Source organism: Montipora foliosa, chromosome 6, assembly GCF_036669935.1.
Source record: "Montipora foliosa isolate CH-2021 chromosome 6, ASM3666993v2, whole genome shotgun sequence".
NCBI lineage: Eukaryota > Metazoa > Cnidaria > Anthozoa > Scleractinia > Acroporidae > Montipora > Montipora foliosa.
The window spans coordinates 73,996,380-74,017,419 of record NC_090874.1 but is presented as its reverse complement, the minus strand read 5'-3'; the positions used below and the strand labels follow the sequence as shown (position 1 = coordinate 74,017,419).

Below are 21,040 nucleotides of genomic sequence, written 5' to 3'. Positions count from 1 at the left end.
TTTGTTTCAATAAACCGGAAGTTATCCAAAACATTTTAAAGACACATTCAGTCGCAGTGGATCCTGGGCATTGAAGCTATGGCGGCCTTCTGTTGTTCACCATTATACGTGCGTGCATGAGGCTGTTTGCTCGCCGATTTTCGTCATACATGGCGATGAGCTCCTACGAAGTGAAACACAGTGTTAAAGAGCGTGAATTTTACATCGCACTGGAGAAAGGTTTTTGTTCAACAAATATCTTTTGTGTTCTCTGATCACTGACTTTTCTGAACCTAATAAGATCACTACATTGTATAACTTTTTCTTTACAGGGAAAGCTGTGTTACAGTACGAAAATGAAGGGCAAAAAACTATGAACATGTACCACACTGAAGTACCGACCGCATATCGAGGGCTGGGCATTGCTCGCCACCTGGCTAAAGTACGTAACGCGTAAAAGTTGCTGCCCTTCCTCTGCTTGGTGCTTCCATTTTTCCTGCATCACCCCTCCCGGGTCTGGGGGCATGCTTCCCCAGAAATTTAAAATTTAGGGTCTCGCAAATGCCATTTTCGAAGGACCTTTCAATAAATAAATGTGAGGGAAAATGCAGTAGTTAGTTGTTTATTTTACAAGCAAAGGGCAGGTGACGTCGCAAACCCAGTTGCAACAATGCGCCGATCAAATCGAAACTTCAACATCCTCCCTCTGGCAAACCCGGGCATTTGACTTTTTTCTGTGCGCGGGGGTGGGGAATTTGGCCTTTACCCGGGTGGGATGGGGAAAATTGAACCGGAAGTCTCATGTTTCAAATGATTTGTTTTTTCGGGAGCCAAAGTCGCAAGCGATAATAGCATTTGTGAGTGATTGGCTTACAAAAAAAGGTTGTCAAAAGATGTCTTCAAAGGTAGGTCTTCAAAGTAATTTTGGCTGTGAAATTCGTCTCTGTCATTCTATAGAGTGAATACATTATGGTATGTCTTCACACCCCCATTTCGTTGTGAAAGCTGTACATTTCTGTTATAGCTAATCATCTAACACTGAACAATTTAAAATACAAGCAGTCGTAAACGCTCTAGGCTCTGTTGTTAAGTATGTACAGTACCCTCGTTAAACAGCCTTTTCAGAGTCAGAGCAGCTTATTGACATTGTCTGACTAGATTAATTCAATTTCAAGTCAGTTTTAATAGTTTCAATATAACACTTGTGTTTTTGAAGTTGCTCAAGTCTGGTAAAAAAGGGCATTATTATATAAAGGGTCACAAAATATGTGCTGGTAATTTGTTTATAACCAAGTTTTATTGAAGATGACAGGAGCCGACAACGATGTTCTTTAGTAGGGTTTGACAGACAAATCTGACGATTGGGTAGGGCATTTGAACACCATTTTGGCCCAATGGGGCGGGAATTTCAACTATCCAATCTTCAAAAGTTCAAATCCCTGGGGTTTGCCTGGGGAGATGTTGAAGTTTCGAGCTGATCAAAAACCTTTCCTTCTAAAATAACCGGGAAGCATGGACTGGTGATGAGACTGACTAGGAGGGCTTTTACTTATCACAACAGAGAATCTTTAAAAAAATCCTACCAATTTCTCAAGTACACACATACGTATTTGCGTAATGGACGCTTCCCTTAGCTTGACCTCACCAACAACAAGAGTGAGGTTAGGATGTCTGCTATTCTTAGGGAAAGGAAGTTGAACATTCCTTAGTCAGATGAATGAAATGTTTGCAAGAATAGACAATTTCTGGAAGTGTGTGCTGGGTTAAGGAATTATGGTACATGTTGCCATGCCCTTCCTAGCCCCCAAGGTGGGACTTGTCCTGAGGGTTGCCCAGGAAAATAGCCATTTTGATGTTTCAATTAATTGCTCAAAAGTGAAGGCTATGTTGATTAGTTGTTCATTTTAACAGGAAGGTTAATTTATTAGTGGATCTACATTTTTAACTCTTGGTGAAGCCTTCTACTTTTCAATCACAAACCAATGTGCCTTTGTTTATATGCTAATGAGGGACGCGCGTCAAAAACAAAGGATTCCCTGTATAATACGCATCTCAATTTTCGGAGCTGTTTTAGCAGGAAAAAAGTGCGTATTATACATGGGTAAATACGGTAATAAAACCAACTACTTGAATGACTTTGTCACAAATTAATGTATTTCTGTTTTATCCTTTCAGGCAGCCCTGGACTATGCTGTGGACCAAGATGCCAAGGTTAAACTAACTTGCTCGTACTTACAGAAATATGTGAAGGACAATCCAGCCCCAGAGTACACATCACGTCTAGTTTGAGCTGATGCGGTGAATCGTTTGTCCAAAAGTTGTGGAAGTTTTTTCATGCCTGTCGCTAAGCTTACCAAGAGCGTATTCACTTTTGTCACTCGGCAATATTGATTTAGAACCAATTTCCATGAGGAGTTTGCACCAGTACTGATGTTAAATAAGAACAGCCAATCAAGAATCTGGTTTCTTTTCCTACTTTCTGTGCAGTTTAATCCGTTCTCCCCTAAGAGTGACACAGATTGTACTCTAAGGCCAGGTCATTTTACTCGTCAATGGGGGTCCATTTGGGAGTGAATGGTTAAGGGATTTTTTGGTCAATTGTCAGTTCATCAGGAGCACCCAACGTCAATTTTCGGAAAATATCTGTTTGGAAGACGATTTGAGATCTAGAATTTTTGGGACACTTGTTGTAAAATTCCTTGCTTGCCTGCCTGTCCTAGGATTTTCAAACATCTAAAACATGGTATAATTCCCCATTTTTAACAGATTTTTACCCCTAAAAAGGTCACCTAGAATTTTCGGGAGCCTTTTTTCTGGCTGAAATTTTCAAAAAGGTAAGTTTTGATCCCTATAATTTTTGGATCACTAGACTTTCAGCTAGGGAATCCAAACAGATGAAACATTTTTAGGGGATAAAAATATGCCTATATCTAACATTAATTTTATTATAAATACTAAAATACGTTTAACAATGCTATGTTTAAGTGGTTTTGAACAGTCTATATTCTCGTTGGCTGCCCCTGGTTCATCACCACATTGTTTCTGCATAAAGTGGAGTATGCCCATGTCGTAACTGAAAGAATGATTGTTTCAATCACATACCAGGCTTAAACTTTTGTACCATCTCACTTCATTAATGTTTCTCCATGTAATTACATCTTTTGATATCCCTCCCTCATTGTTAAATGAACCAATTATTGCAACATGCGATGTGTGAATAGCTTTTTGCTTCAATTCTTTCTTGACCCGAATGTTTGAATGGCATTGAACTTCTGGAGTTCATTATAATGAGACCATTGGCATTATTAGTAAAATTTATTTTACCAAAGTAACAGTATCTCCCCTACATTGTATTCTAAAATCTTCATTGCTTTATTGCAGCGGTGACTATTAAAAGATCAAGATTATGAATTTAAATAAAATTCAAATGGCAATAATTAAAAACAATATAGTATGCCACTTTCCCATTTACCTTGGAAGTTTCAGCTACATATAGTATTTGAGAATACCCAAAAGGTACATGAAAAACTTTCATCAATTTCAGTAGCAACTTATCATTAACCAATAAAGATCCTTGAAGTAAAGGTTATGCTAATCTAGTAGAAATGGAAAAACTATTAACAAAAGGCCATCATCACTCATGCTATTTTAGGCTGGCTTAGCAACTACATAATACAACATAGTCCTGATTTGTTAAATAAAACATTGAAAGCCCATCTTTCCAGTGTAACTATAGATTGTATCATCATCAGTCCTTTCCATACCCAGAGTTGTGTTAGGGCTTGATAGCTTATATTATACAAGACTTCGTAAATTTATAATTAATATACATTGAATTTTGTATCGTTCATAATATTAAAAAGTATTCTGTGCACTTGATGTAATAAAAATTGGTTATAATAATATAACAAATTGTTATAATAATATAAGTATTGTTGTACTCCATACTCACATCTCTCTACATAAACATGTGTTGTACTTTAGAAAATAAACCATTTTTAGTGCTCGTCAGTGCTTGTATTTTTTAACAAAAGGAAGTCCAAGTGTGTTTTTAATCTAACTTAGTTTCCATGTACAGTGTATGTGAAACATAATTGGCAGCCATTTCAGCCTGCAGACTCGTGGAGGGGAGAAAAATTGTGGAGAAAAACTAAGAGTGAGTTTCTCAGGACTTCCAAATTCTCACTGCATGCTCCCTCTCGATTTTGTTGTCTTGATTGTTTTCCTGGGCATTCCCAGGTTCCTCTCACTGACAATAGTTGCAATGCAAGCTACTGCCATCCCAAAACGTTCTTACTCAAACCCACTTGAAAAAGTCTGCAGGCTAAAGTGAACACTGAAACGTTAATATATTTAATATTATGTTTGCATTTCCCATTTTAGAGAACTTGAAAGTGTACAATGTACATAAATTCATTTTTCTCATTGCTAAGCTAAACAAATCTTTTCTTTCATAAAACACTTTTTTTACAATTTTTTGCCTCTGTCAACATTTTGCTTTCCATGATTTGCACAAGAATAGTATTTTCAATTTTATAGCTCTGCTATGTATTTTGCTAAAAAGTAACAAAATAATATACTCTAAACGATCTGTAAACCATTATACAACTTTGAATTATTAATTTTGTGTTAACCTATTTGACACGACAACAGTTAGAGGTGTTTAACTTGGGCTGTGGTGTATCAAGTGAGGGCAGGGTGACACCATCTACACAAAGAAAACCCCCATCATCATCATCAGTCTTCACCTGGAAATGAAAAATTTGAAAAAAGACCATAAATGGCCAATTTTTAACCAAATAAGAGATAGGTGCTGTTTTCTTCACCTCCTTGTTCTTGAGGAGTAAAATTCATAATCAGTTTCTGAAGGAAACTACATTTTGGTTGTCATCACCAACCTCAAGCTTAACACAAAATGGCCGATGGAGCTAGGGGATTCAAAGCACGGTAAAGTACTGAAATTAAACTCACAAAGAGTAATACAGTGTAGATATAATATATGAACTACCTGTACTTTGAGAACTAGAGTCTAGCAGTATTTGCTGTACTGTAAACATACCAAGTCAGGATTATTTGCATATTTCATGTTTTTGATGAGCTCTTGGAAAACCTGTCAACAAAGGAATGGAACAAAATAGATCAGAATCCAAGTCCAGATTGGAGGTGAACCAGTCCTTATGACTAACTTATGGTTACTTTCAATGCTACACCGGTACCTCTGAGCTTGCAATGTTCCAAGATCTTTATACCTGTATCAGGGCTGTCAACTCCTCTGCGTAACCCGGGAGATTCCAGATTTTGGACCGTATCTCCTGGTTTCAAGGTAAATATGCTCTGAAATCTCCCAATTAATTGCAGAAGTTTGTCATTTCTAGTGAGAATTGACTTTCACAACAATAAGATTTCAAATACTTGGTGTTGTTCAAGTTATTTTAACGTTGATAATAACAAAATTTGAACATTTAATAAACTCCGGTAAACCATTCATTGCTATTGACGGATAATCTGTCAGGAACGAAACACAGGTCTCAGGTCACAGGTCTAACTGCCCGGATAATGTGATCGGTCCAAAATAAACCAATCATATTAATTAAATGCTGCAATGCCAGCGACATCTTTTTTGTGCGTTTTTTTACTTTTTGCCAAGGTTGGGTGAGGTCTCGTGTACTTGTGTCACATCTCAGAGACTGAAGATGTCGATTGATTTTACTACACTTTAGAGGGAGTTTTTAGGACTTTTAACTCCCAACTTGTAAAGACAAAAAAATAAATAAATAAATAAATAAATGAATGTAGCTGAAAAAATTGTAAAGATTCCAGATTAAAATATCATATGTTGAACAGAGTCATTGAGTATTTTTTTGCAGAAAAGATGTAATATGACGTCATCTATCATCCCATCCCTTTCACTTCTCAATATTTGAAGACTTTAGGGGTTGACACTCCTGCGGTATGTGCTTTTGAAACTGATGCGTTGGAATGCGTGGTGCATTGATTGTAGAATTTGAGCAGTTTTGTTTAAAGGGGACATAGTTTTTTAGTGGATGTAGATGTTTCCCTCCTCTAATAATAATAATAATACTGATAAAGGCCACTAGAAAGATCAGCGGTGGTCATAATAATGAAACAGAGGTCGAGTATAAGATACATAAGAAAAATGAAAGAAAGGAACAGTGGAGGGAAAAAGTTATGCTTGGACAGTTTTGTACGACAGATGGAAGAAATATTAGGGAATGAATCCTGGTTTTGGTTAAAGAAAGGAAGTGTAAAAAGGGAGACTGAGAGTCTTATTATGGCAGCACAAGAACAGGTGCTTGCAATGAATCTGATGAAAGCTAGAATGTATCAAACTCAAGAGGACAGTAAATGTCGAATGTGTAGAAAGGTGAATGAAAGCATAAATCATATTGTGAGTGAATGCCCTAAATTAGCACAAAAGGAATATAAAAGGAGACGTTACTGGGTGGGTAACAAGATCCATTGGGAAGTTTGTAAAGAGGAAGGTTTCATTGTCAATGAAAAGTGGTATGAACATGTACCTGAGTCAGTACTAGAGAATGAGAGATGTAAAATATTATGGGATTTTATGACACAGACTGATCACGTAATAGAGGCAAGAAGACCGGACATGATTGTTGTTGAAAAGAGAAATAAATGTTGCAAAAATAATAGATTTTGCAATACCATATGATAGCTGTATTGAGGAGAAGGAAGTCGAGAAGGTAGTGAAATACCAGGATCTAGCAAGAGAATTGAAGAAGTTATGGAAAATGAAAACAATTATGGTAATTCCTATTGTAATCGGAACATTTGGAACAGTTCCAAAGGATTTAAAGAGGAGACTACAGAATATTGGTATAGAGACCAAGATAGACGAGCTTCAGAAAAGTGTTATTCTGAACACGGCAAGGATTCTTAGGAAGGTCCTTGGCTAGAAGTTTGAGAAGACTTGTTGTCACCAAGCTTCCTGGAGTACTGAAGTTCCATTGGAAATCCAATGTGTGAAAACGAGATAATAATAATAATAATAATAATAATAATAATAATAATAATAATAATAAGCATCCGCTAAGTTCGACGGCTATGTTGTATCTACCCAGGGACAAGGGTGGGCGTGGCCTACGCGCAATTGAGCAAGAATACAAGCTAACAAAAATCAAATCTGCAATTAAGCTGTATGAGAATACAGATCCTACCATGAGGTTAGTTCAGAAGTTTGAAGAGAGGGCGAGTGAGAAGGGATTCACTTCGTTGGTTAAGGAGGCATGCAAGTACGCGGAGGAGCTGGACACGGGTTTGACTTTGAACTATCCGAAACCGTCATGCAGCCCGCGCCAAGCTCCGGATACAGAAATTCTAGGGAAGAAAGTTAAGGGTTATTTGAGGAGGACTGTGACGGAGAAGTTACAGGAAGAGATTGAGAGCGAGCAGTGGCATGGTCGCTTTCTGTGTGCACGGTGGCACGACAAAGATCTGAGCATGGATGAGTGTTTTGCTTGGCTACGGGAGTGGCCCTCAGCACCCACCCACACGATTACCGGGGTACTGGAGCTTTACGAACAGCTCACCCCTACTAGAGTGTATACAAAGATCAAAACAGGAACTTCACAAGGAGAGATCACGTGTAGGTTGTGCGGAGGCGCTGCAGAAACTCTTGCGCATGTTCTTGCAGGATGTCCTGCTTTAGCACAGTCCAAGTACTTGGAGCGACACAACGCTGCACTTAAGGTGTTGTTCTTTGACGTGTGTAAAGACCTGCAGCTAGTGGACTCAGTACCACCATGGTACTCGTTAGTGGGACCCAAACCAGTGTACGAATCTCCGGAAGCTCAAGCTTACTGGAATGTACCAGTGTATGCCGAACAAAGCTATGTCAAGGCCAACAGAGTGGACGTCAGATTTGTGGATCACAGGAGGAAACGAGTCTGGGCAGTTGAAATGAGTTGCCCCTGGTTAGACAACCGTGGGAAAAAGGAGAGGGAGAAGACGGAAAAGTATGCTCCACTGCGCTGGGAGTTAAGGAAGCAGTACCCTGGCTATGTCGTGGAACAGTGCAACGTAGTGATTGATGTGCTAGGCGGTTGGTCTAAAGATTTAGAGAAAACAATAAAGAAACTTGTGGGCGCTAGAGGAAGGGAGGTTCTCAGAAGGATGCAGAAAGCTATTATCTCAAGTTCGCTTAACATAGCGCGGGCCTTCAAGGCCATCGTCAAATAATCTTACGAACTTTAGAAATTATAGAGTGTTAGAAAAATTTAAGGATTTTTTTTTTATTTATTTATTTATTTTTAAATTTAAATTTAAATTTAAATTAGAATTTTAGGATTTAGGATTTTAAGGATTATTATTGTTATGATATATATATATATATATATATATAGAATGTATTTTATTATTTTAAAACGCTCCTTCATATAGAGACTTATGTTCCGTAAGAGGACATAGGCTACGCTTTGCGCCCTATGTACTTTTAACATTAGAGCATCCATACGTGTATACTGCAGATAATAATAATACCGTATTTACCCGTGTATAATGCGCACTTTTTTTCCGAAATTTGAAGTTCAAAATTTACACTGCGCATTATACACAGAACCTTTCGTTTATTGCTACACTAATTTGCATACACGCGAACGCACGCGAAAGAACAATAAACTTGAATTTAATAGGTTGTTGTTAAGGCTGTTGTTATAATAAAACCGTAACTAGCCTATCATAGCTGTTTAATTTCAATCGATAAAAACAATACGCTCATTGTAGTAAAACTTACGAGCAGTCCATCATGGCAACGGCAAATACAAAGCGACAAAGTTATACCACGGCGGAGAAGTTAAAAGTGATACAATTTGCAGAACAGCACGGAAACTTTGAGCAAATTTAACAGTAACAACAGAGCGCCAGTGTGTGGAACACTTTTGTTTATTCAAAGTACAGTCATATTAAGTTATCGTTCGTTATCGCTCGCTTGGGTTTTTGATTTGGTGGCTTTTTAATAACAAACTTTTTTTCAAAGAAAAATGTTCCAAAAATAAGGGTGCGCATTATACACGGGTGCGCATTATACACGGGTAAATACGGTAAATAATAATTACTATTATTATTATTACCTCTTTGACATTTGCCTTTGTTTTTGCACTTGTTTCATAGAATTTCAAACCCTGCTGTCTGGCAAACTGTGGAATAACAACAGCAAAAAATATAGTAACTGCAGTTGACCTCATACCCCATTTCACTTGAAATGTAAATGCAAGAATGCATGCACAAGGATTATATATTAAAAATTAATAATTATACACTGTGAGACAGAATTTAAGAAATTTCTTTGAACTGTGGTTATGTAATTCTCAGTGAAAGTGACCTTTGCAGTCAATGACAGAGGCAACTTGAGCAGTCGCAAAGAAGTCTAAAAAAATCACCAAATGAATATTATTATGGGATTTAATGCGAACTTGCAAGTGGGGGATACCATGCACAAGTGCATACTTTCAGCTTTCTGTGCATTCTGATTGGCAAGCTCGGGGGCGAATAACAAGTACTATTCACATCTGAGAAAGTGGAGAAAAACTTTGGTTATGATATATATTTTATTGATAAATTTGGCTGATTGTTCAACTTTGCCTCACTGTTGGTGAAAGTGGCGGGTATTTACCTCAAACTTATAAGTGAATAATATTATTGTTACTTGTATCCCCAAAATTAATGTTGATCAATGAGATTTCTTTTTGAGGTAGAAGTTGTTTTTTTAACCAATTGACTCCTGAGGGTGAGACTTGATAGATTTTACTCCTTAACAGGGGGCATTCTGGGATGCCTGGGGAATGGGTTAATTTATTTTATTTTTTATAAATAGTACTGTTTACATAGATAAGGTGGGGAATTCAAAGGAGTTTGAGCCTGTCCTAAGGGGAAGCAAGAGTGCATGATGTAGGTGTTGCATTGAATTACCGGTACTTAAAGTGTCCCTGTGACCAAAAATCAATTCACATTTTTCTTTGGATTTCAAAACTATGTTAACAAGACACTAAGCGACCCACGTTTTAAGCCTTGATTTCAAAAAGACACCTCTTTATTTTAACTGGAATTTTCCTATTTAATGGTCTGCCATTATGAACATTATGTTCTTGAGAGAGCTGGATCAAGGAGAAAATGACGTCAAAGGCTCACTAGTTTAAGAATGCAATACGTGTATATGTTGTAGTTTGAAATGTACTTCAGGTCAAAATGATTTCAAGCTAGGTCAAAATATTTTAAACTAGGTTGGATTGTCAAAAAGATTTTAACCCAGGTAAATTTGTTTTAAGCCAAGTTGAAATGACTATCAATGTTTTGAATGTGAGTAATGGTGTACCGTGATTCCAAAACTTACACTCAAAGTGAACGGCCTTTGGATAAAAATCAAAGCTCAAAATTTTGAAGGAAAAAAGGAAGTGGTTTTTTTGATCACAGGCCGCGGCACTTTAAAATGAATTTAGGTCAAAATGATTTTCACCTAGTTTGATTCGAAATTTCTTTTGTCTGGTAATCATTATCATAAAAACAAATTAACAACTGTGTTGCTATTAAAGTGGAGGTCAGGTGCCTGAATTGTCCTGAAGCTTCCACGATTGGCAACCAGCTCCAAGATGGAGACTGCACCGATGGCTGGCAAAACCTGACAAACCAGACATGAGCCCCCCTGCCCTCAAGAAGACAGGCACCCATCACACTGATAAACAGGGGAAAGTAGAGGGGGGGGAGGGAGGGAGGGAAAAAACCACTAAACGCTCCACACAAAATGCTCCTTCTTCCCGCCACACTGATGAAAAAGCTGCACCACACTTAACTTGTAAAGCACGAGGAATCCAACACATGCGCAAATATAACAAAACCACTGACAACGATTGGCTACAGTCGCTCTTAGTTGTTAATTAGATTAAACTGCATTTAACCTCACAAAACAAAATTTCAAATCATCAACCAAAGTGTAAATCACTTTGACCTGAATTTCATATTGACCTACATGTACAATACATGTATAGGCCTTTTGATTTTCTTTCTTCTATATGACATTTCGTATTAAGAAGGGGAATAGATATCAACATTGAATGGCTCAGTTAAAGGGTGATTGCTTCACCTCTTCTCCAGTTTGTGTTTCCACTTGCCAGCTTTGTTTTTCTAAATCACACTTGTTGCCCACCAAGATAACCTCCTCTTGCATAAGATCATGCTGTAAAAGAGATTGTTTGTCATATAATGATTACAAATGAATAATTAGGTTGAACTAGAGGTAAAGGCTTTTAATATCAAATCTTGATTACAGAAAGAAAACAGTGAATGTCAATATCCTTTCATGTACTTCTTATTAAACCACTAAAAAAGCAACCTAGCTACTTAACATGTAGGCAAGGCTGAATGGCTGTATGATATGAAATTTACTAACAATAACAATACCATGCCAAAGAAAATACAGCCAATCAGATTGCAGGAAAGCTGGTGTATATTCGTCAGTATTCCACCGAACCTTCCCATCGATCAGTGCAATTCAATGGTATCACACCCACCCTTTCCCATTGTACCTTGCTGGCCCAGTATTTTCTATGGCATAGTATAAAATAGTTATGCAACCCTCTTGCCACTTTTATTTCTTGTTATGCACACTTGCCTAGAGGCTTGACCCGTGGGATATTCCACAGAATACTACTTGAAAGTGTTGCATAGCTAGTAATAATAATAATAATTAATAATAATAATAATAATAATTGATTGTACACTGTGGATGGAAACACATAATAATAATAATAAAAATAATAATAATAATACTAAGAATAATAATAGTAATAATAATAATAATAATAATAATGTTATTATTAATTTTCACACAACAAGGGCAAGTAAACAAATTAATTTTAATCTTAGAGTTCTCCAACAAAATTAATAGCAAATAAAGTCAAAATAGAAAACATCAAATGACATCTTAGTTTTTTTATGAAAGGGGGAAACTAGAGTACCCACTAGGGAAGAACCCGTTGGAGAACCAACAAACCCAATCCACATACAATGTAAAGTCCAGGAATCAATACTCATGCAGCCACATCAGAAAAATGGAAGTCTAGATCTACTCTCACTACTGAGCCAGGCTGATGCTCCCCAAATTAGTTTGCGTACTTGTAAATTTCTTGCACGACTTTGTTAAGTTTCTTGCATTGTTTTACAACAAATAATGGATCCACATGGTCCACATAATGAACACTAAAGTTAGTGGCTGGTATTAGTCTTTGAAGGATGCTGACTCACCAGTGCTTGGACAAGTGCATACCTATAAGCATTACTTACGTAAGTCGTGTGACCTCCCATAAATACAATGACATTCTCTTTACAATTAATTTTTAACAACCAATGCAGGCTGTACACACCTTATTCATACTCTTGAGCCAGTAATGCAGCTGATCAAATGAACGTGCATTTGTGATGTCATAAACCAAAAGTACTCCCTAAAACGAAAAATACAGTAGGAACCCAAAAGTCAGTAAAAAGAAAATGGGATCCTTATAATTATGTGAAAGGAGTTGCTAATTATGACTTTCACAACAAACATTCTAACTTTCAAAAATGATAAAAAGCAAATTAAAAGTGCCTTGGAAGTCTAGAGCAAGAAAACCACATAACAGTATTTAATTTAGATTTTGCCATGAGATCAGACAGTATATCAGAAACTGTACATTGTATTTTCCACTGGCTGAGGAATGAAAGAAGAAGAAAATGTTTTGTCACACACCTCTGCGGTGTCAGTCACTGTAAAAGAAGAGAAGAAGACAAGAACCAATGAAAGCTTTAAAAATCGAAGAACTTTTAGAAGGCAAAACACTGAGAGATCTGACAGAACAAAATACATTTTTTTTGAAACTGACCAGCTAAACTCTTTAATTACAAATACTAATTAGCAGTGGACCGCAAATCATCACTAACGCCCGTGCCTATGTCAAATTGCACAAAGATCTAACACATATTATAATACCCTCCCTTTTGTAGACAAATGAATGAGACTATACATGCTACAACATGGATAAATATTTAACACAGGTCCTAGGAGCTGTAACAGATTTTCGCTTAAGTGATTAGAAGAGTTTGCAGAGAATTTCCTGAGTCAGCTCTGACATGATAATACAAAGTCTTGCAGATATTCCGAGACTCGGCGGACACACTGGGATCTTCTTGAACCACTCGAGGAGGAAGGTGTTTCTGCCTCCACAGGGGTTGTGGATGGACATGATTCGCCAGCAAAACGAGATAGTATCTTCTCATTCTCAGACACAAAAATTTGAGGTTGCTGCTCCTTGCTTAATGACTCTCTTGCTCAAAAGCAAGTCTGGAGACTGGTTGGTTGGCTTTCCTGAGATGAATTCGGTTCATCGTAGAACAACTTGTGGGAGCTCAACCTGATGAGATCTCTGATCAAGTTTCTTCTCCACTACGCATCTTTGCCATTCTTTCTGTCCTGCTTGCCAAGGCTTGACTCGCACAGCATCACCTGGTTGAAAATGATCAATATTGTGGGCATTTCTGTTGTAAAAACATGCTTGTTGTTGCTGACGCAGACGAAGCTCAGCAAACTAGCAGATAATTATTGGTAGAAGACTTCTTGTTCCATGGTTGAACAGACGCTGAGCTGGGCTGATTAGCATACTACATGTAGATGGAGGTGTACATGTACCGTAAAAGTCCATGTATAAGCCACACCTTTTTTCTCAAAGTTCAAATAAAAAATCAGGAGTGCGGCTTACCTACGGGAACATTCAAGGTTGGACTTTTCTAAGGCCTAATTAATATTCATAAAAACTTTTCAAGATGTCACTGAATGAAACATATAACAAACTGAAAGCAAGGTGTTGTTGATCATTGCCTTTTGAATGACTGGTGCCTCCTTAAAGTGGTACTATGACGAAAATTGCATCTTTCCTATCTAAGCCATTTTGAAACATAAACAAGTAGTCTGCGTGAGAAGAAAAATGCTGTTTACATTTTCCAAATATCTCTTTTCGTTCCAGAGATATTCGAGTTTTTTAAATATGCAAATTAGCCAAGTGATGACGTCATACACTCAACCAAATTTTGTTCGGATATGATGAAAAGACATATCTCAGCCAATTTGTATCAGAAATGTTTGATTTTTTGCAGTAAGATTCTTCTAAATGTTCTCCGCAACATGAGCTAAACAGTTTTGTTACCATGGCATCATACTGGGTTCCAGACCTCCCTCATATTAAGAGCTCTTCTGGCCACCTTTGGCATTCCATTTTGATATTTGCTAACATCACTTCATATGCATGATCCAGCAAGCATATGAATATGTTAGATCGAGTTTGTGGCCTTGTTTAACATTTTTCAAGCTGAAAATCACTAACATATTGAAATCAAGTGAGTGGGGACTGGAAAAGAGTGAGTTGCCATGGGAACAGAATTTTTTATAGCCATAAGTGTGTATCCTGTAGAACTATTAGACTACCAAGTTTCAACGGTCTGTGCTGCAAATTGGCCAAGGTAGCTCTATTTATATACTCAATATATTATTGGGTTGAGTGTATGACATCATCAGTCATCTCATTTGCATATTTTACCCATTTTTCAAACTTAAATATCTCCGGAACTAATGAAGATATTTGCAAACGGTAAATGGCGTTTTTATTCTTTCATGGAATTCTATGTGATACACTCAAAAAATCAAGGGGTAAAAATTTGATCATAGTACCACTTTAAAGATCGATCCACCGGTTTGTATCTTGATGCCTTTGTTATTTTGTGATTCTTGTTCTCCAAGAGTTCTTTCAAGGGATTAATTTTCACTTTACTCCAACAACTGAACACCAACCTACAGGGACTTGCCATTCTTCCACAAAGCTGTTTGCTATCATGCCTGCGGCCAATCATTTTAATGCATATCTTTCCGCCACATGCGAGAAAATACCAATACCACCCTCCTGCGCATTGTTTCAATCACCTTCGAATTTCAACTTCACCGAGCGTTTCGAAGTGATAATCTTGAAAAAAAATTGCATCATGATAGCATCTTAATTTTTTTTAATAGTAAACTCACACGATAAAGGTACGACAAGTGAAATAAAGACTTAATTGATAACAAAGCTCTTAACCCTTTCCCTCCTAAGAGTGACACTTATAGATTTTACTCTGTCTAACGCTAGACGATTTTACTCGTCAATGGGGAGCCCCTCAGGGGTGAAAGGGTTAACATCCACCGTGTACATGTCAGTGTTTTGAGACCATACTTGTTTGTCCTTATTTGTTTACTAAGAGAACTTCATTAGAACTCCAAATTTTGTCCCTTTTCTTTTTCAAAATTCAAGCCTCCAAATTGGGGGTGGGCTTGTACATTGACTTTTATGGTATTCCTGTGGTCAAGTAGGGCGAGAAACACATTCGAACCTGCAGCCTTCTTGGATTTCAAAAGGACCTTCTTTGCCTCTTTGACTGCACTCTCTGCTTTCCCCTTGGCTTGACTGTGGTGCAGGTTATTTGTACGGTGGTTAAAATCCCATTCTTTAGCAAATTCTAGGAAATCTCGGGAAGTAAACTGTGGTCCATTATCTGTGACAAGCTGTTCAGGTATGCCATGTCTCACAAAATGGGCCTTGCGCTTCTTCATCACACTCATCAAGGAAGTACTTCTGAGGTGGTAGTCGAGCACAAAGAAGTCACTATAATAGTCGAATGTCACAATATAACTCCTTCATAATGTAGCTCAAACGAGTCAGCTCTGACAAACTGCCATGGCATGCTTGGTGTATCATGGCTCATATATACTCTACATGCTTCACAGGTCGACACATGATTATGTCCCCTTTCATGCCAGACCAATTGAGACACTCCCGCAATCTGTTGAGGCAACCATTTATAAAAATTTAATAACTCTCAAGTGCAAGTTGTGGATTCGCTTGAGCAGTTCTCCTCTAGCAGCTCCTGGGACTACCACTCTCTCCCCTTCATCAACATGTTGAAATATGGTGAGATGACTGACAGCAGAGCATTCTTGTCTTCAGGCCAGCCCTGGATGATAACAGTTTTCAAAACCTTCAGAAGAGATTCATCCTTTCCATCTCACAAAGGATCTGCAAAAGTCTCTTTTCAGAAATCAGTAGATAGTTTATCATGTTGATGGTTTCAAAATCAGCTTCATCTTGTGTAAATGAATGGAGATATGCCCTGGAAAGCGGGTCAGCAAGAAACATTTTGGTCATACTTCAGCAAAATAATGGATCATCATCCGCTGAAGCCGCAAAACTAACAAGAAATCTTCTTCTATTGATTTTCTGGGTCAGGCTTTCTTTGACGTGGCTTTGACTTCATTGACACGATCATGCAGTTGGCTAATTGGCAAGGGATTTCATTTGAACTGCAGCAATTTCCTTGCTCGCTTTCATTCTCATCTTCACTATAACTGAAGGTTTTGATTACTTTGAGCCCATCATCACCGATTGCATGCTTGAACATGGCAACCTGATATTCAGGGCTTTCCATTCCCAACCTTGAAATGACGAAATAAAGTAACAGTACTTCCATATAGCTTCCAATTCTCAGCGATTTCACCAGAAGTTCTCAAATTCAGATGTTGCGGCGGTAAAATTTTATGGAACATCATTGATCGGGGCATTTGTTGCTGAGCTGTTGAAGCAGTTGAACCTTCCATTCGATCATGAGCAGTTTATGTTGTCAGTGAAGAATGGAAGATAATCCCTGTCACCATGTAAAAGAAGAGAAGACGTGCTTTCGGTAGCTATGCCTTTATTGTATACCATGGTAGGCTGGGTTTTGTTTGTGAAATAAAATAGTCACTTGGTGGTGGTCAACTTTCCAATAGTTTTCACGCTTGTGTGACATACATGTATCGGACACGGGGAGTGGCCCAAAAACAATGTCCCCCACGGACTGCCTTATGGACCATTCCACGGACTGCCCATACGAACCACCTCTACGAACCACCCCAAACAGCAAAAAACTAAATATGGGTTATTGACCAAGTACGAGGTCAAGATGGCTGGATATTGGCAAAGTTCTTTTTTTGCATGTAATAACAACTTGTCGATGAGTATTTAGTTAGTAAAAAGCAAAACTAAATCTTTTCCAACATTGTTTGTCGAAAAACCAACTTTGACATATGATTGATTGATCTTGTTGACAGGAAATTCTTCATTCGACACAGTTTTTCTGAACGTTCGAAGCTTAGTAGCCAGGCATTAGATCGGACGCAAAGATGGAAAACTGTACACCAGGAGCAGCCTTTTTCAAATGTTTCCGCAGATAAGCCGCACCCCTGATTTCCACTGACAATAATATTTTTGGGAAAAAGGTGCGGCTTATCTGTGGGTGTTTACGGTAAATGTAATTAAGATACTTTGGGCCCGAGCCTGAGTCTCTTAAATTTCCCGGAGGGTAACAATTGAGATTTTCCTGACACAAGTGGTCTATCCAGACACGGCAGGTACAAAACACAGGTCACAGGTCACAGCCATTGCTTTACCAGTAGAGAAACTATTCTAAACATTCATAAAAGCTAGCCTAAAATATTTTGTTTGGGCCTAATTAGGCCTAAGGTTAGCTTTTGCGAATGTTTAGGATACTTTCTCTATTGGTAAAACAATGACTTGTGACCTGTGTTTTGTACCTGCCGATCCAGAAAACCATTAAGTCAAATATTTAATAGTTGTTATTTATTTTTACTTTATTTATCTTTATTTCAATGTTGTTTTGGGGTGGTCCGTAGAGGGGGTCCATAGGGGTAGTCCGTGGACTGGTCAGTAAGGCAGTCCGTAGACCTGGTCCAAAGGGGGTCCACAGAATGGGGGTCAGTGTTTTCCGGTCACTCTGTATGAGGAACTGTAAATTATGTCAGTCTGTGTCAGTCAGTGTCAGTTGGTGTAAATTATGTCAGTCAACTTGAGACACACAAACTTGCATTTTATAAATACCTTTGTCCCTCTAAAATGCATTGATGTTAGTGTTCTGAATCTCTCTTGTCCCGCTGTATCCCTGATAAACAAAAAGAAAAGGTTTTAATTCAGACCAGTAAGTCAACCATGCATATACATTGTATACAGTGCAATTATAGTGGTTTTAATACTTAAATTGTACCATCCTCTGATTGGCTCAGAATACATGTATATTTGCAGCACAAGATCGTAATTCTCCAACATTACTGTAGTGTACTATGTACGTAACCATGCAAAACCAAAACAATAATTTAAAAGTGAAATTAATTTTGACACCTTATTTGAAACAGTTCTCTTAGTGCCAAACAATACAAAGAGTATTTGCCAATATTTTCCGAATTTTTACTTACCATATCTGTATTCGAACACGGACTCCATCCACAGTGTTAATGATATTCACAAAATCAATTCCTAAAGTAAGAAAAAATCTATTAAAGACCAAAGGAAACAGCAAAACCAGTCAGCAAAATATTTTTGAAAAGCCTTGAAAATGCCATCATGACTCAAACAGTCTCATATACAGAAAACAGTCTGTCAAAAAGCTGTGTACCATATTAAAAAGAGTCTTTTCTCATCTTTTCTTAATATTTCTGCATGCTCACTGCATGGCTATAATGTCAATTAGATTACAGACATGAAAACTGATACCATCAGCCAAAGTCTTGGGAAAATTTTCTAGCTTTAAGTGTTTTTTTTCACTTATTGTGCAAGAATTGATGGTAAACATTGTTCAAGGTTATACCTAAAAATCCAAGTATGAGTGTTGAATATCATGCTGAACTAACCAGCTTTCTAAAAGAATGATAATATTATAATATTGTCCACTGACTCAATTAGCAATAGGCTGGTTTCAATTTGTTCTGAATGGTATTGATGAATTCTATTTTTTTAAGAATCTTCAATATTGATGATCTTATAATAATAATTTATAAGGTAAGGGTAAAGTCCGCTACGAGCCTAGAAGGCCCACCAGGCCGGCACTTATCTCCGGTTTCTGTAGCATGAAGCAACTAGGAGTATTTCTACTCCCCCCTGGATGGGATGCTAGTTCATCACAGGGTTACCCCCAGCATTTTCGCCGGTACCCATTTATACACCTGGGTGGAGAGAGGCACCGTGAGAGTAAAGTGTCTTTTCCAAGAACACAACACAATGTCCCCGGCCAGGACCCGAACCCGGACCACTTGATCCGGAGTCAAGCACACTACCCATGTGGCCACCGCGCCTCCCACATAGTAATAATATAAGTTTGAGGATATTTGTAAGTTGTCCTTCAGCATTAAAAAAAAACTTTGAAATTCAAATAAGACGTAATGCTACTGTTAACACTAGTTTTAACAGCAGAGTGAGGCCTTATGTGAATTTTCATGATAACTTTGAAGATTAGGCTTCAGGTTTTGTGTGACATTAGCAATCTACTTGCTAGGTGATTTCCATCTGAAGAGTTTTTTTTCCATTTCACAATTTTCTGATGCAATTACTTTTAATTATTGCAATTATTATTAATTAACAAATATATTCCATGTTGCTATGCATTTGTTCAGTAGCACATCACAAATGACATCAAAATGTCATAAGAACAAAAAAGTGGCATGTAACATTGCCAAGTGTCTCACTGATATTAAATTTTTTACCACATTTTGATGTGATCTATGAATGAACAGATGCATGGCAACATGGAATCAGCTATGCATCTGTCCTCTAAGAGATCATAGGCGAGAAGTTATCAAAACTTGTGCATTATTGACAGAGCTTATTATATAAAAGAGGACAGATGCAGAAACTAAAGTAACTTTTTAAAATTTAAAATCTCATGGACACACCATATGTTGGCAAAAGGGACAAAGCAAAGGCCTCATCTGGTTTAGAATAACTTCTTATCAGGGACGATTTGCCAACTCCTGATTCCCCAACCAACAGCACTTTGTAACTTATGTCAAAGTCTTTGGACTGAGATGACATAATTGTGTACTTATAAAACAGCATCAGGAATCCATCATCTCTCATCAAAACTGCTGCAGAACAAGTTTGCCACAACTAATTTACATCACAAGTGTGACCATCTCCTACAAATAAAGACATGCAACAAAGAAGTAATAAAGGCCAGTGTAGTATATATATAGAAGTATGCTATGCGGACCTATGTAACGCGCAGAGTTATGGGTATCTTGGAGAGAGATCCGCCATGTTGTATAGCATCGTGTAGTGTTACCCGGATTGTTATTAAGTTGTGTTTATCCAAGGTTTAAGTGTGCTTGTAATAGCCATCCGAGACCATCCGATAGTGAAATGTCACAGTAAGTATAAAACCTCGTTGCCATTCAGAGGCCAGGTTACTAAGGAAACCGGATAATTCATCGCCGGCAAGTTGGTGCACGATCGAAAAGATCCGTTTGCTCTTCCACCAGCAATTGTACATTACATAATGTCATCTGTGCCTCTAGATATTGGTTGAAAACCATCTATTATACTTGTACATTTAGCCGTTGGCCTTCAAGGTCACCCAACCAGCTTCCGCCATACGATCGGCCATGGAAAACGTTTTAGGAAACGATCATGAGTACTTGCTCCTTAATTCACTTCTGCACTATTCTTGTAATGACAAATTCAAGATTATTTCGCTCGATAGTCGCAACAACCAGGAACCCACGGGTTCCTCCAACGACACAATTCATTTCCAAGAACATGCTTATTTCTAATTGTCGCGCAGGCCAACTAGGGAAAGCAGAATTGCACTAGGTTATTACTGCCTTGCGTAAGATGCAGGCGCGATAATTTCCCAAAACCAGGACTTATATTGAAACACTTACCGTCCGCTTTTTCCTCACATGCTGTTCACATGTCAATTCATATCGGCCAAGTAAGGAAAGATCTCTTGCATATATACAGCACTCTGTTTCTCGGAAACCACTGAAGTAAGTACTGCTGTCACCAAGTAGTTACCGGAAACCAAGCCTTTGCCCGATTCGGGAGCCGATTAGGTTAGTCACACAACGCTTGCGTGACGTCATCGAGTAAATCGATCCCGAACGTAACAGGAACGATATTTACTTCGAACATGGATACCAACAATTAAAAGCGAA

At 37.9% G+C, this 21,040-nt stretch overlaps 2 protein-coding genes across 4 annotated transcripts; one reads left to right on the top strand and one right to left on the bottom strand.

The window, feature by feature from the left end:
- Positions 1-51: 51 nt before the first annotated feature.
- LOC138008428 (protein NATD1-like) lies at positions 52-3,985 on the top strand. The gene is made up of 3 exons (XM_068855776.1): positions 52-219; positions 312-421; positions 2,155-3,985. Exons 1-3 carry the CDS (start codon positions 117-119, stop codon positions 2,266-2,268), a joined length of 327 nt encoding a protein of 108 aa, XP_068711877.1. The 5' UTR covers positions 52-116; the 3' UTR covers positions 2,269-3,985.
- On the bottom strand, positions 3,830-20,927 carry LOC138008425 (ras-related protein Rab-13-like). 3 transcript variants are annotated; one of them, XM_068855772.1, is made up of 9 exons: positions 20,768-20,927; positions 19,781-20,023; positions 18,308-18,368; positions 17,937-17,997; positions 12,372-12,449; positions 11,093-11,185; positions 9,087-9,152; positions 5,039-5,089; positions 3,830-4,727 (listed from the first exon to the last, which is right to left on the bottom strand). In XM_068855772.1, the coding sequence occupies exons 2-9, from the start codon at positions 19,962-19,964 to the stop codon at positions 4,614-4,616; spliced, it is 708 nt and encodes a 235-aa protein (XP_068711873.1). In that variant the 5' UTR covers positions 19,965-20,023; positions 20,768-20,927; the 3' UTR covers positions 3,830-4,613. The 3 variants fall into 3 exon arrangements, with proteins under 3 accessions (XP_068711873.1, XP_068711871.1, XP_068711872.1); XM_068855770.1 differs by lacking the exon at positions 20,768-20,927 and adding an exon at positions 20,170-20,269; XM_068855771.1 differs by lacking the exon at positions 20,768-20,927 and adding an exon at positions 20,098-20,243 and having other exon boundaries at positions 19,781-19,972.
- Positions 20,928-21,040: the final 113 nt, after the last annotated feature.